Source organism: Sorex araneus, chromosome 5, assembly GCF_027595985.1.
Source record: "Sorex araneus isolate mSorAra2 chromosome 5, mSorAra2.pri, whole genome shotgun sequence".
NCBI classification, from domain to species: Eukaryota; Metazoa; Chordata; class Mammalia; order Eulipotyphla; family Soricidae; genus Sorex; species Sorex araneus.
In genome coordinates, this window is record NC_073306.1 from 23,625,298 (window position 1) to 23,640,829 (window position 15,532).

Sequence of the window (15,532 nt, forward strand, 5' to 3'; positions counted from 1 at the left end):
GTTGGGGGAGGGGTTCAGGCCTGTCCTCCCCAGCGGCTGCGGCAGCACCAGCGCCGGCCGCCACCGCCTTTGGACCGCGGAGGAGGAGGAGGAGGAGCGGCTGGAGGAGGAGGAGAAGGAGGAGGAGGAGGAGGCGGCCGGGCCCTGGGGAGCGGCATGTCCATCGCTCCGGCGAGGTGGTGAATGCTGAGGAGAGTCACGGTTGCTGCAGTCTGGGCCGCCGGGAGGAAGTGGTGGTGTCAGGCCGGGCGGGAGCTCGCGGTGCTGTGGAGTGGCGGAGCGCGAAGTCGGTGCGAAGCCTCGGCTGCTGGGGGACCGTTTCCTTCTCCAATCATGCCTGGAAGGAACAAGGCCAAGTCGACCTGCAGCTGCCCTGACCTGCAGCCCAATGGACAGAATTTGGACGAGAGCGGCCGGGTTGCCCGCCTCGGAGCCGATGAATCAGAGGAGGAGGGACGGAGGGGGTCTGTAAATAATGCCGGAGACCCGGAGATCGTCAAGTCTCCCAGCGACCCCAAGCAATACCGGTGAGGGAGGAGGCTCGGCCAGGGGAGGAGCGCAGGGTGCGGGCCCCCCTCTTGCCGCCGCCGTCACTTCTCTCCGTTGTCCCGGGAAGGAGCCACCGGGGCGCCCTTCCCGGCCCAGATGCTGCCTCGGGCGGAGGTGGCCAGGGGCCTGGGGGCCTTTCCATGTGGTGTCAGCCGGACCAGTGGCAGATCTTGGGTTCCACACGGAGTCAGCATGTCAGAATGGAAGGGCTGGTCAAGTAGCTTGGCCCTGGGCTGAGGCAGGATGGAGGCGTCTCTGGGGAAGGCGGGTTGGCTTGGTGGGGCCTCGTGGTACCATGTCACGGAAAGGTGGAAGGAGCTGGGGGGCGGTTAACTTGGGGGAGGACTGTAAGAGGCAGGTTTTCTCTATGCCCTGTGTTTGAGGCGCCCTTAGTTGACAAGAGGGGTCAAACGAATGGGGTGGGGGCGCTACTAGAAGATAGTGTGCCTTCAGCCAAGGAATTGAGGAATAATAATAGACGAAGCGCCTGCTTTCCTGGGGTTGTACCCCGTTACTGGAAATGTTTGGGTGGCCTTTTACAGGAATCATGTTAGAGGATTTGAGACTCAGTTGGGAGAGACAGAAGATTTGTACGAGTACTATCCTGAAATTCTCTACTTTTTTGGTTGATGCTGGAATTCTCTAAACATCTAAAAAGGTGCGGGGGTCTCGGTCCTACCTGAATATTTTTTCTAGAGGTAGCTTGATTATTTATTTGGTATTATATTCATGTGACTATGGTCTTTTATGACCATAGAATATCATGTTTGTGATGTATTATAAACAGATTGTGTTGTTCAACCACTTCACTTTTACAGGTTGAGAAAATTGAGATCCAGAGAGTTGGCTTCTTGCTCAGAATTACACAGCTAAATAATCACAGAGCTGGTATGGAAACCCTGCCCATTTTGATGCCAAACCCAGTGCACCGTTTACAGATCATGCATAAAGTTCTCGCTTATGCTGAATTGAGAGCTGAGGCATTCTAGGTAGCAATTAGTTTTAAAGTCCTGCAGTGTTAGAGCTGAAAAGAAATTTTAAAAGAATGGTTTCTTTCCCACTCCCGTTTGACAGATGACCAAAACTGAGGTCTAGAAAGAACTTAGTTCCAAATTTTAGACTGGCCTAATTTCTTCTTTTACGCCAAAGTTAGAGATTAACACTACACAAGTTGGTACCGTTTTTCCATTTTACAGGCTCAAGAAATTTTTATGGTCTGCCTAGGTTAGCTCTTTTTCTTAAGATGTATTATAAAATGTGTCTGAGCAAGTTGAAACTTTATATAAAGGTTACTTAACTCTTTTTCTTAAAAATGTATATAGTTTTATTTAAAGAAGCTTACTAAGAAAATGGGAGAAAAATGGGAGAAAAAGAGCTAAGTGTTCAAGAGAAAGTGGTCTTCTCCAGAGGGGAAAAATGCCAAGGTTACTTAGTTTTTATTTTTGAGACCAAATGGTCAGTGTTTTATTCTATTCCTATATGAAGTTATATAGTAGATACTTATAAACTATACAGTATAAGATACTATTCTAATTGTATTAGGTATATTATTCAATGATCTTATTTTCAGTAAAATTGTTGTAATTTATTAAATGCTATGTCGTGCCAGGCTCTGAGTAGTTTTAAATTTCTGAAAATAGTCAGATCTAACTTAAAATTTTATTCTGTTGGTGGGGATAGAACAAAATTAAAATAGGCGCAGTTTGCAGGGAACTTTAAGTGTCGTCGAGGGGCACACACACTTTGAAAAAAGGTAAAATTAGGGGCTGAAGGATAGTACAGTGGGTAGAGTGCTTGCCTTTCACACGGCTGACCCTGGTTTGATCCCTGGCATCTCATATGGTCCTCCAGGCAGCTTCACGAATAATTCGTGAGCACAGAGCTAGGAGTAACCCTTGAGCACTGCTGGGTGTGACCCAAAAACTAAAAAGGAAGAAAAGAAAAAGGTAAAATTAGGGCTAGTTTTATAGTAGCCATAATGAAAGAATATGCTTGGTATATTGGGGGATAAAGTAAGGAGTGGTTAGTAATTTTAGTAATCCCTAATTAGTATTAAAAATGAACATAAGAAGTTTTCAAATCATTATTTTTATTACATATAACTTTTTGTACAGGTTTCTATTCTTCATTGTACCTGTTTTAAATCTTGTGCGTGGAAATATATCAATTACAAAATAAAAGTACAATGTGTAGGTGTTAAAAAAAAGAAAAAAGTAAGGAGTGGCTAACTGCCTGAGGAGAAAGTTTAGAGAGACTTGAGGAAATAATGCTATCTTTTGTATAAATTGTTGCCTTTCCTTAAGTGGTCTTTAAAAATCAGCGTCCTTAGTGACTCACTTTTCTTATTTTAAACTTAAGGAGCCTGATTATGATAACTTCTTTAACTGTCTCTTCTCAAAAGAGCAGATTCATTTTTACTTGTTTTATATACAAATAATTTCCATTAGGCTTTAAAGAAGAGATTTTGTTTCTTCAAAGGAGGAAAACCTTAATTCTACATGGTTTTTAAAGACATGTCTAGGGGCTGGAGCAATAGCACAGTGGGTAGGGCGTTTGCCTTGCATGCGGCCAACCTGGGTTCAATTCCCATCATCCCATATGGTCCCCCAAGCACTGCCAGGAGTAATTCCTGAGTGCAGAGCCAGGAGTAACTCCTGAGCATTGCCGGGTGTGACCCAAAAAAGCAAAAATAAATAAATAAATAAATAAATAAACAAGTAAAATAAAGACATGCCTAACCTAAAGTTAAATTCTGTGAAGTTTTGTAATTAGAAACAGGCGTGGGCACCTGCAGCCCAGAGAACTGAATTACCTTTCTGAGATCACCCAGATATTATCTCTGTGAAGCCTCTCCAGGCAGAACTTACACATCCTCTCTTGTATTTCTGTTAGGATTATGAATATGGTCCGCACAGTATATAACAATCATAATGATCTGTCTTTTGAATATGTGTATAAGCGCCAGAGGCAGACCTGATTAAAGGAGTATTGTGAAATGCCTTGAAAGGTTTGTTTACCAGCCTGCATTTATTAATAGTCTTTGGAACTTTGCTTCTGTATATGCATAATTTGTATTCAACTTAAAAAAATGTTGAGCATATCTCCAGGACATCTGTTCTGCTTTTTAAAAGGGATTTAAATAGATACTTGGTAAGTGATTCCTTTCTCTTCTGGTATGATTATGGAATGCCAGTTTGGGAACTATTGTCAAATCTTTATTGATTAAAGTGGAAATTTTCGATGGGCAGAATTTATGCTAGTGCAGTTTAAATTGTAAATTATTTAAGTTATCACGAGCACTTAGGAAGTTTGGATTAACTTAAAATAAATTTAAAACATTGCATGTTTAACTTGTTTGTAAAAAAAACAAACCTGTATTTCTATGAGGTAGGAAAGAACAACATATAAAAAAGCTTCTGAAGGGCAAACCCTTTTGCATTTTGCTACAAGTGGGGAGATGGTATCTTAATAAATATGCTAACTGAATAAGATACAGATTATTTCTGGACATTCATTATGTTATTTGCTGTTAAATACTGATGAACTAGGAAATTCACAATCTAAGTGAGCAGGACAAATGCACTGAGAATGCAAACATTTGCTGGCTTCCCAAAAAGTAACAGGGTGACTTCTCAAGCAGACGTTTTTAGACAAAACTTTAGGTATCACAAGAAAATTTTCATCAGAGAACCCTTTCTTTTGTAACAGATGATAACATGGGCTATTTATTGATCTTTTCAACTAAGACCTCTGGAATAATCATAATTTTTTTTATATTAGTCAGCAGTTGATCTTGTAGTATGTGTACACATTAATGGTAAGACTGAGCAACAAAAGAAATCATGTTACTTACATGTATAAGAATTTTAGGGAACTTCATTGTACCTGAGACCAAAACTCAATTTTGATTGCATCCTCTTTTTGTTAAGTGGAGAGGGAAGCCAAATTTTACCTTATAGGATTTAAGTTCATTTTAAAGTGAGTACTTTTAAGGTTGAAATACATGAAATATTAATACTAATATAACTTGAATAAATATACTCTTTGTCTGTTACCATTCCTTAGGCTGCTTTCTTCACTCTGGGCTGATGGACTGGTAAGAATAGGAAAAGTATACGTAACTGAAATGTTTTCTTTTGAAATAAGCTTTAGCATTGAAAAATGTTTTTGAGGGGCTGGAGCAATAGCACAGCGGGTAGGGCGTTTGCCTGGCACGCGGCCAACTGGGGTTCGATTCCCAGCATTCCATATGGTCCCCTGAGCACCGCCAGGGGTAATTCCTGAGTGCAGAGCCAGGAGTGACCCATGTGCATCACTGGGTGTGACCCAAAAATCAAAAAAACTGAAAAACTGAATAATGATAAGGACTTTTTTTTTTTTTTTGCCTTCAAATGGTTTTACCTAGACTCCTGGCAGAGTTAGGGAACAAATACTGAGTGGGTTAATGTAATAAGTGTTAGAATGAGAGATATGTGTAAAGTGAGATATTTTAAATTATGTAGTATCCCATCTCTAGTTCTTTGAGCATATTCATTTGATCTAAGATTTAAAGACATAGAAGAACGTCAACCCATAAGCCATTGAGACTGAAGAAGGAACAGTCTGCAAGCAGGAGAAAAACTTAAGTGATGCTTAAAAAAAAATAAAGGATCCAGGCCCAGGGAGATTGCTCAAAGTGGTGGAGAGGAGCTCCGAACCTTCCATGGAAAGCCTCCCACCACAAACCTTGCTAGGGAGACCTCTTAAAAAACAACAACAAAAAGAAGATCTAGTGAAGAGTGCTTTTAAACAATGTTTGATTATGCCAAGAATTAAAAAAGTAAGCAATGAAGGCAGGCTTGGAAGCTAGGAAATTACTCATTCTTGGTGAAAGTTTCAAAGGAAGGATAGGGAGTTAGCAGACAGAGTGTAGGGAACTAAGTGAGGTAGATATTTTTAAGAAGTTTGGTATTTTGAGAGGGAGAGGTGAGGAGGCTTTAGGCTAAAGCCTTTCATGTGACAAGAAGAAATAATTCTGTTTTGAGATAGAAGAGAACATGTTAATTGAGAAAAAAAGAATATGGAGAGGTTAGTTGAAGATAAGTTAATGGGACAAAAGGCCTCAGTGGAAATAAGAGGACAGAATAAGGAATATTCACGGAAGGATTAGTTTTTAAATGAAAGCATTTTTCACTGAAAGTGAATGTATAATTGACAATGTAGATGTAGGCAATAAGGTATTGAAAGCATTTCTTGTTTAAAAGACTTGTAGGCATTGAGTTTGACCTAATGGTCTTGAAAAAGATTGTAGGGAAATAATGGGAAAAGGGAAACTTTTGAGTGATGAAGTTGAAATTGCTAATGTGGAAAGTGGGTAAGATATACTCGAGCTGTACTGAGAAGTTATGGACTTTTTGGCATAAAAATATGTAAATGTTTTATGAAGATTAATCTGAAGAGAGATCAATAGGATATGATGGGACTGGTATAAGAATTAAATTTGGATTTGTGTTAAATGGTATATGGCATTTGCCTTTCTTGAATTTATATGCTCCCCTTTTCATTTTTCCTTTTCCCTTAGCTCAAATGCTTGCCAGGCTAAAAATTCAAGATTACGGAGATTGTGTCTGTGTCTTTTTGTTCACTCATTGCTTGGTGCACACACTAGCTTCTCATATAATGTTTGTAGAATATATAGATGCATGAGTGTCTGCATGCCAGAATTATGAAATTTGGGGGGATGTTCTGCAGAAATATTTTTAGGACAGCTTTGTATTATGGTTAGTTTTTTAAAAAATTAAATTGATTTTGAGAGAAAACACGTTATGAATAGATAGGTTACAAAATTATAAAAACAATACATGGTTATACTGTATTTAATTTATGTAGATACTGCTGGAGCTTGATCAGTAACTTTTGATTCAAATGTTAGCTATTACCACTATAATGTGTGGGTTTTTTTTTTTTTTTTGGTTTTATGGGCTACACTTTGCAGAACTCAGGGTTTACTTTTGGCCCTGCACTCAGGAATCTCTCCTGGCGGTGCTGGGGGATAGTAGGGGTGCCAGGGATTGAATCTGGGAAGGCTGCATGCAAGGCAAATAGCCTCTTCACTTTATTAATACTCTGGCATCGATATGCATTTTTTTTCTTGTTTGATTCTGTTTATATGAAATGCTGGGACTGGAGCAGTAATACAGTGGGTAAGACTTTTGCCTTGCATGCAGCTGACCTGAGTGCAATTGCCGCATCCCATGTGGTGTCCCAACCTCTCCACGAGTGATTCTTGACCATAGAGCCCAAACACTTGAACACTCCAAGGTGTGGCCAAAAAAAACCCTGAAAAATAAGAAATTAAAGTTTTAAAATGCCCCCCAAAAAGACAATTGCCAGGATGGAAAGTGGGTCACTGTTGTCTGAGGCTTGGGGCTGGGAAAGTGACAGGCTACAAAATTGGTGTAATTGGGGGCTGGAGTGATAGCACAGCGGGTAGGGCGTTTGCCTTGCACGCAGCCAACCTGGGTTTGATTCCCAGCATCCCATATGATCCCCTGAGCAAGGCCAGGGGTGATTCCTGAGTGCAGAGCCAGGAGTGACCCCTGAGCATCGCTGGGTGTGACCCAAAAAGCAAAAAAAAAAAAAAAAAAAAAGATGTAATAGAAAGTTTTAGATCATGGAATGTTCTAAAATGGTTTGTGCAGATGACTGTAAAATGTTTTTGAGTTGTATATTTATATGTGAATTTATAGCATACACATTATACCTCAGTAGAATTGTACCACTATAGCACTGTCGTCTCATCGTTTATCAGTCTGCTTGAGCGGGCACTAGTAAAGTCTCCATTGTGAGACTTGTTACTGTTTTTGGCATATCAAATACCTCAATATAGCTGTAAAAATTAAGTCAGGGACCTGAGCAATAGTACAGCAGGTAGGGCACTTTCCTTGAATGTGGCTAACCTGAGTTTGGTCCCCAACACCCCATATGGCCCTTCAAACGCTGCCAGGAATGATCCCTGAGCACAGAGCCAGGAGTCAGCCCTGAGCACTGTTGGGTGTGACCCAAACCATCTTCCTCCCTCAAAAAAATTATTTTTTGCTTTTTGCAAAAAATAATTTTTTAAATAAAAATTATTATTATTTTTTGCTTTTGCAAAAAAAACACCCGGCGATGCTCAGGGGTTACTCCTGGCTCTGCACTCAGGAGTTATTCCTGGCAGCGCTTGGAGGGACCATATGGGATGCTGGGAATCAAACCTGGGTCAGCCATGTGCAAGGCAAACACCCTACCCGCTGTGCTATCACTTCAGCCCCTCAAAAAATTTTTAAGTCAGGAGAAAAGTGGCAGAGCATATGCACTTGCTTGTGTTCTCTCTTTTACTCGCTACATATATAGCACAGCGGGTAGGGCATTTGCCTTGCACGTGGCTGACCTGGGTTCGATTCCTCCGTCCCTCTTAGAGAGCCTAGCAAGCTACTGAGAGTATCTCGCCCACACTGCAGTGCCTGGCAAGCTCCCCATGGCGTATTTGATATGCCAAAAGCAGTAACAAGTCTCACAATGGAGATGTTACTGGTGCCCGCTCGAGCAAATTGATGAGCAACGGGATGACAGTGACAGTGACATATATATTATATAAAATGTGTTATGTACATATTCTTAGTAAATGAAAGTATTATGTGCTCATTGTTGGAAATTTAGATAGCAAGGGAAAAAATTTTATTTTCATAATCATTTCACACAGCATTGACCTCTGACAACTTTTATAAGCTTTATTCTTTTCCTGCTATGTATTTATAATTTGCTTTTTTTCATGGTATGTCATATTTGACAATGTTAGGGGCATTTTTCAGTTGTGTTTGTTAATTTTTAACCCAGAAATAAATGGTGTAGATCTGCATATCATAACATCAGAATACATTTTATAGGCTATTTAGATAGAATTTCTTTAATTCAGAAGGCTGTTTATTCCCAGTTGAATCCTTTGGTTGTGGACCCAGTTTTAATGGATTTGGTAGATAATGGGTTTGTAGAGCTAATTTCTGATGATGTGGTCTGTTTCTAGGATGTTATTTAATTGGGCAAACTGACAGACAAGCAGATGTTTTTTTTTCCTTTGACTTCTATTGGACATAAATCTCCATTCTGGATCCCAGAATGAAGCCACTCATCGAGTCTGTTCAGTTCACAGGAAACAGTGTGTTCCTGTTCTAGCATTACTTTGGGGGATGAGTGAAAGCTGAATGAAATTTATTAATTTTGGTTTGGGGGCCATACCAAGTGGTGCTCAGGACTTACTCCTGGCTCTGCACTCAGGGATCACTCCTGGTGTGCCTCGGGAGCTCTCTGGAGTGCCAGGGATTGAACCCAGTAGGGCAGGCGCCCTACTCACTGTACTATCTTTCTAGCTCCTGTAATTGTTTTTAGAGAGGGTGGAAATATAACTTGGAAAATTCACTGGAAATACTTCTAAAGAGGGATTCAGATTTTATCTTTCTATTAACGACAATCAACAATAATCTTAGGATAATTAAACCTGAAGTTGTTTAGTGCTCACTATATATATATTTTCTAAGAATACATAGATTGTAATTTGGGCTTTACAGTAACAATCTTAGGTTCTTACTACATGACAGCCTAAATGCTATTTGAAAATACATTTAGAGCAAATACTTGGGCAAGTACTGAGCATTAGAATATAAATGGATTATGTATTCTCATTTGATCCCTTTGAAGCAAACTTACATGGCAGACGAAGTCAGAGACCCACTATATTTTCAGTAGACTGTTTAGCTGCCTCTTTTCTCTGTGTGCTACTTTTCTCTGTGCTCTCATTTTTTGTTCACGTTTGCCTTGTGAATTCAGGCATTATCTTCTCTGTCAATCCTTTCTAATTCTTTGTCATTTTGTCCCTCACATATGTGTGTTATTTATACTCCTTTTTGTCCTTTGCAGTATTTCCCCCTAAGCCATTATGTATTTTCTGTAAGTTATATATTTCTTTCTTCTGATATTGAAACTTTTATAGGGAGGAACTTTGGCCCTTAGCATGCCTCCTTTTTTGGTTTCTACTAAATCAATTGTGTGTATTGTTGTCTAAAATCCATTGCACAAATTTGAAGTCTTATGTTTGATCCCCTGCATTCCCTGATCTCCCCTTAAACGAAGTAAAATTTTGCCTATTCTTTGTGTACTAAATCCCCTCTGTTAGTTATTCTAGTAATTGCTCCTTTTCCATCCTGCATAATCAGTTACCCCCTTTCACTGGATCCTTTCTGTGAGCCTACTAATTAAGCTATAACTGTTTCTGTCTTCAGAGGGAAATTTTTATTCCTTTATTCCATACCTGGAGCTGATCCCTTCAGCCACTCAAGTTTCTCAGTTTAATTTGTCGTAAACCTTCTTAAAGAGTTGACTGTACTTACAATTTGAAGTTCATCTTACTCCCATCTTTTTTCTTTTCTTTTTGAGGGGGGAGGATTTGAGCTACATTTGGTCATGCTTGGGGGAACATTCTTGGTGGTCCTCACCACTGTACTATCTCTTCAGCCCAATTTCTTGAACAGAGTGGACCTTGCCACTATTGCTAAACCAAAGCATCTGTTTTTAAGAATTCCAGTAGATTTTTACATTGGTCCATTCTCAAGAAATTTGCTTAGTCGTCCTCCTGTGTGCTGGTTCCTTTTCTCTGTCTGACCTAAAATTCTAAGGTACCTGGGGCTCCCCTTGTTTGTAAAGTTTTAAAGGTGTTTTTTAGGGAGGGCTTTGGCGACACATCCAGGAACACTTGGGACTATTTCTGAGTCTGGACCATGTGGTCCCAGGGATTGAACTGGACTCAGCTGCATGCAAGGAAAACACCTGAACCTCTCTTCTATCTTTCTAACTCTTATGTAGATTTATTTCCTCTATGGTTTTTGTTTTATCCTTTCTGCATACTTATTTTCCCTTAAAAGTTTCACGGTTTTTCTTTTTAGATTTGGGCAAATATCTAATTTTATTAACTTAAAAATGTATATGGACCACTAATTCAAGCAGTTTTGGAAAAGTCTGTCAGGTCACAATTTTTTTTTTTTTTTGGACGGGCTAATGCTAAATATTTTAGGATTTGTCAGTCAAGAAGTCAAAATAATTAATTTTGTGTATTACTTAATACAAAGAAAATATTTCTGTCCTGTTTTTTGGAAGGTGGGGCATTGGCCCCATCCAGCAGTGCTCAGGACATAGTCAGGAATCACTCCTGGCAGTGCTTGAGGCTTATATGTGGTTGAGCATTGAATTGGGGTTGGAGATTGAACTGGGGTTGGAAATTGAACTGGGGTTGGCCACATGCAAGGCGAGCACCTTAACTCCTCTGCTATTTTTCCAGCCTCACATTTCTGTGCTTTAAAAAGTATTTTTTCTTTTAAAAAGTATTTTTTCTTTTAATTAACATAACAGTGATTTATAAACCCAAAGTGTGTTTTAGGAGTGTAGCTTCACACATTTTTTAATCTATGATCCACACCACAGTTATCACCAAAAAAGATAAAATCCTTCGTGTTGTCTAATTGACTTGTTTACTCCTCCACCCACTTTCCTTTCCCTCTGGTTACTCCTATTGTGTCAGCATAAGGGTCATGTGGTGTTACTAACAATTGCTAACAATTGTTAGTCATTAGAGATAGAACTTGGGCCTCCTACATGTGAAACGTGTTCCAAACTCCTAAGCTAGCTCCATAGCCTACCATTTGTTTCTCCCCCTCCTCCAGCTGGGGATAGAACATGTGAGAAGCATGCTCACTACCCCGGAGCCACACTCCTGGTCTACCATTTTACTTCGTTGCGCTTTAGAGTTGGTCTTCCTGTCATCAAAATTGGTTGAAAAAATTAATCTTTTAATAATGATTTTAATGAGATTTTTTACATATTTCATTTTTGAAAAATATGTTCCGCACTAATAGGTGAAACAAATATCAATCCATGAGCACCTGAATTTGAGCATATTCGTTGCTTGGAAGACATTTATAGAATTCTATTTGATTTGTTTGGTATTTTTACCTTGCAGCATATCACTCTTTGTAGACAAATTTCTTCCAATGGAAAATTAAGTGAAAGGTGAGGAGGATGTTCAGCATTTGAGCTGTAAGACCCTGGGTTCAATTCCCAGACTGCCGGAACAGCAAAACTAGAAAATTATTGAAAACTCCTCAAGTTACATTATGAAAATAACTCTGAAGTATGGAAATTTCCTTTGAGCGTATATTGATGTCTGAGAAAACACTACTGGATCTGTCCTTTGCTTGGAAAATAGTTATTGCACATTTATATAGGAATGCTGATTGGTGTTTTGTTTGACTTTTGACAGCACAAGAAATATACAAATTGTCTTATAATTCACATAACATTTGTTGTTGAAATGTTTTTACCATATATCTTGCTTAAAATGCTGTTTTGTAATTTTAGGTTGAATTATCATATCAGGCCAGGAAATAGATTCAGTTGTAGAGTACTTGCGTTGCATATATGACCCCTGTGTTCCTGGCATCACAAAGGAGTCCATTATCCTCTCCCCAACCACCCATTTAGAGGAGTAAACTCTAAACCCTTAGCAGGTTTGCTCCCTGCCCCTGCTCCCCTGCCTAAAGGGGTGGGAGAAAGGCCCACAACATATTAGATTTTCAGCAAAAAGGAAATGCCAAATCACTTAATGTTTGATACTACTTGCTGAAGACTATTCAGAGAAGTTTCAGGAGCCAGGGACATGGCCCCATAGCACCTACTTGGAAATAGTCCCTGAGCACCACCTGGAGTGGCCCCAAACCCAAAATGAACCCCCCACCCCCCAAAAAAAAAACCCACAATAAAACAACTTTAAGTTCTGGCCCAGGATCAAAAAATTGCAGTAGGACTGGGGAGATAGGTCAAGTGTAGGTCTACATTAGGTACTAGAACACACAAATAGCACATGCAAAGGCCCTGATATCTATCAGTCCCTGGCACTTCATGGCACCCAGTACTATTTGGTGTGGTCCCTATTTTACAAACTTGCAGTCAAGCGTCACCATTATGAAGGCATTAGAGTACAGCAAAGGTATTTTAATATGTTCAGAAATAGAAATATGTTCTATTTCTGGCAAAAAATTTAAAAGAACTGATGATTGGAAAGTCTATAAAAGTGAATGACATTGGGTCACTAGTACTATGATAGTTTTTCAAATGTTTTCTACACAGCACTGCTCTGAAAAGACAAGAGACAGGATTTCACAAGATTTATCCAGCTAAACCCTTTTTTGTTCTATACATATGTTTTTCAATATTATGGTATAGATATATAGATTTCATTTTAGGTTGTATTGTATTCATGTTTTCTCAACCTTGTTGAAAATAGTTTCCAGTTCTTCCACACAATGTTCATTGAGGCTAACTAATATTATAGTCACTTCAGATTTGTCACTGACTCCTGGAATAAGTGGCAACTTAATATTTGTAACATCTGTTGACACAGTAAGCCAAAATCTTGAAATAATTTACTCTGTTTTTAATTGATCATGGCATTGCTACTCATTTCCTTACCTCTCTGAGTAATAGTTCTCACCAAAAGGCTGATACTCAAGTTACTGTCTCTGAATTATTTTCCCTATCTTCAACAACACTGTCTTGTTACTCTCTTTGCTTGGCTAATAAATGAGCCATTCAGAAGCTTATTTTGCAGTCCTGTTTTTATTTTAATTTTTGTGAAGAAATTCTGTAATTGAGAATTTATTTTGAAGTACTAAATTTTTCTGATTATTTTCTTGTGAGTTTGGAATATGAATGTAATCAATCTGCTAATAACATTTGTGTACAGCTATAATTTTATATAATGAACATAATATTTTAATATTAGATGAAATATACACTGAAAGTATCACTTAAATTCCACTTTTCTTTAATTGACCGTGAGGAATTTGCACAGCTATTTTTTAGAAGTTTTTGTGGCCCTAAAGCCAAAAAAATTAAAAGATGAAAATAAAGCTTGAGTGTAATGATATGTACAGGCCTCAAAGTGCCTGGTAAGTTATAAATAAAGGGTGTCTCTTAGCAGTACAGAGCAGTAAAAATGCCACACATCGTCTCAAATCACTCCATTTTCAGCCATTGTAAAATGAAAGCAGCCACAGGCAAGATGTAAATGAATGAGTGACAATGTTCCAGTAAAACTATGGAAACTGAAATTTTAATGTTTTTAAAGATTATTAAAAAAAAGGACCACTTTTGTGTACAATATAGTGTTATGAGTATATTTGCATTGTGTACCATCATTATCCTTCTTCAGAACTTAATTTGATTTTGATGCTCAGGCTTACTCTTTTTTTTTTTTTTTTGCTTTTTGGGTCACACCCGGCAATGCATAGGGGTTATTCCTGGCTCATGCACTCAGGAATTAGCCCTGGCGGTGCTCAGGGGACCATATGGGATGCTGGGATTTGAACCCGGGTCGGCCGCGTGCAAGGCAAACGCCCTACCCGCTGTGCTATCACTCCAGCCCCTCAGGCTTACTCTTGACTCTTGCTCAGGGGTCCCAGCTGGCAGGGCATAGGGAACCACTTGGTCAGCTGCATGCACTGCAAGCACCTTACCTGCTCTTCTCTCCCCCACCCCTTCTCCAGAATGGTTTCATCTTATGCAAAACTTTGTATCCATTAAACAAAACCCTCCCATTTCTTCTCCCCTGTCCCCAACCTTTCTACTTTCTGTGAATTTGGTTCCTGAGTACCACTATAAGTGGGATCTGACATCTTTGTCCTTTTGTGACTTTATTTAGCTTCAATGTAGCCTCTGTCAGTTTCCTCTTAAAGGTTTGTTTACATTATCTTTTTATCCTTTGTTAGATATTTGGGTTGATTCTACCTCTTAGCTATTGAATGCTTATTAAGTAGTTGTTCTGAACTTTGGTTTACAAATTTTGTTCAAGTCCATACTTTAAATTCTCTAGGGTATAGATCCAGAAATGAGATTGTTTGATCATTTGGTGGGAGAGATGCTGTTTTATGAGTCTCCCAGGTTTTGGTTTTTGTGATGATCCACTTCAGAATTTAAGTGGCCCAAAACATTAATGATTTGTTATTTCTTACAAAAAACATTATTCCTCTAAGAAAAAAATTTTTTTTTTAAATTTTGGCTCTTGTGGTTGCATTTCTTTGGTGGTTTTTCTGGTGTTGCAGTGGCCTCTGTCATAAGTTTCAGGCTCGGTGGGGGCATCTAGAAGGTGGATCTTCTCTCTGCACATAATTTCTCCTCATTCACAGTCCAGCTCAAACTTACTCATTGGCATATGCATCACCAGAGTGTGAAGGCAAAACTGCTACAGGACGCCTTAAGGTCTAGGCCGCAGGACTCACTCATCAGTCTCACAGAAGGCAAAGTTGCATAACTAGCCCAAAGTTACAAAACTGGATTCAAAGGAGAAGTATACACCCGATTCTGGCTGGGCAGATTGGCCAGATCACTTGAGGGAGATTAATAGTGCAGTCAGTCATATCTAATCACCTAACAGCTGTTCTACAGATAGTGGCCTTGAGAAATGGGTGGGGGCAGGAGGGCTGCCATTTGGGAGAAAAAGAGGCTTCTGGTAGGTCCTAAATTGGATAGCTTAGTATTACATGTCAGTAAGTAAAGAGACGTAGATATTTTTAATTTAGTTACTTGCTGTGCATGATACAGTGAGTTATGTTTTTTATTTTCACAAACAGCTCATGGTTAGCCGGAAACTAATGCATCTCAATGAGAAACCAGTTGACTCAAGAGAGGCTGTATATAGGCTTTATTTCTGTGGGTTGTTTTTAATAGTTGTCCTGGAATTATAGGCCAAGTTGTCAAAAGAGGCGTAATATTTCTTAATAGGGGTCACGCAGAAGTGCTTAGGGGCCGCCGGGGCTATCCCAAACAGCTGCTCGGGCCGAGTACCTGTAGTTCCCAGGGTAGAACCCAGGACCTTGCAGAGATACCCAAAGTTCCAACTGAGTCAAGCGTAATTAATTAC

The 15,532-nt window shown here is 39.4% G+C and overlaps 1 protein-coding gene across 1 annotated transcript in view; it reads left to right on the forward strand.

Moving 5' to 3' along the window:
- The window catches only part of NRDC (nardilysin convertase), a 66,992-nt gene continuing 51,460 nt past the window's right edge, over nt 1-15,532 (forward strand). The window contains exon 1 of the mRNA XM_004607139.2: nt 1-527. Within this exon, the coding sequence (XP_004607196.2) occupies nt 184-527 (344 nt within the window). The 5' untranslated portion in view covers nt 1-183. The remainder of the gene's footprint in view (nt 528-15,532) is intronic.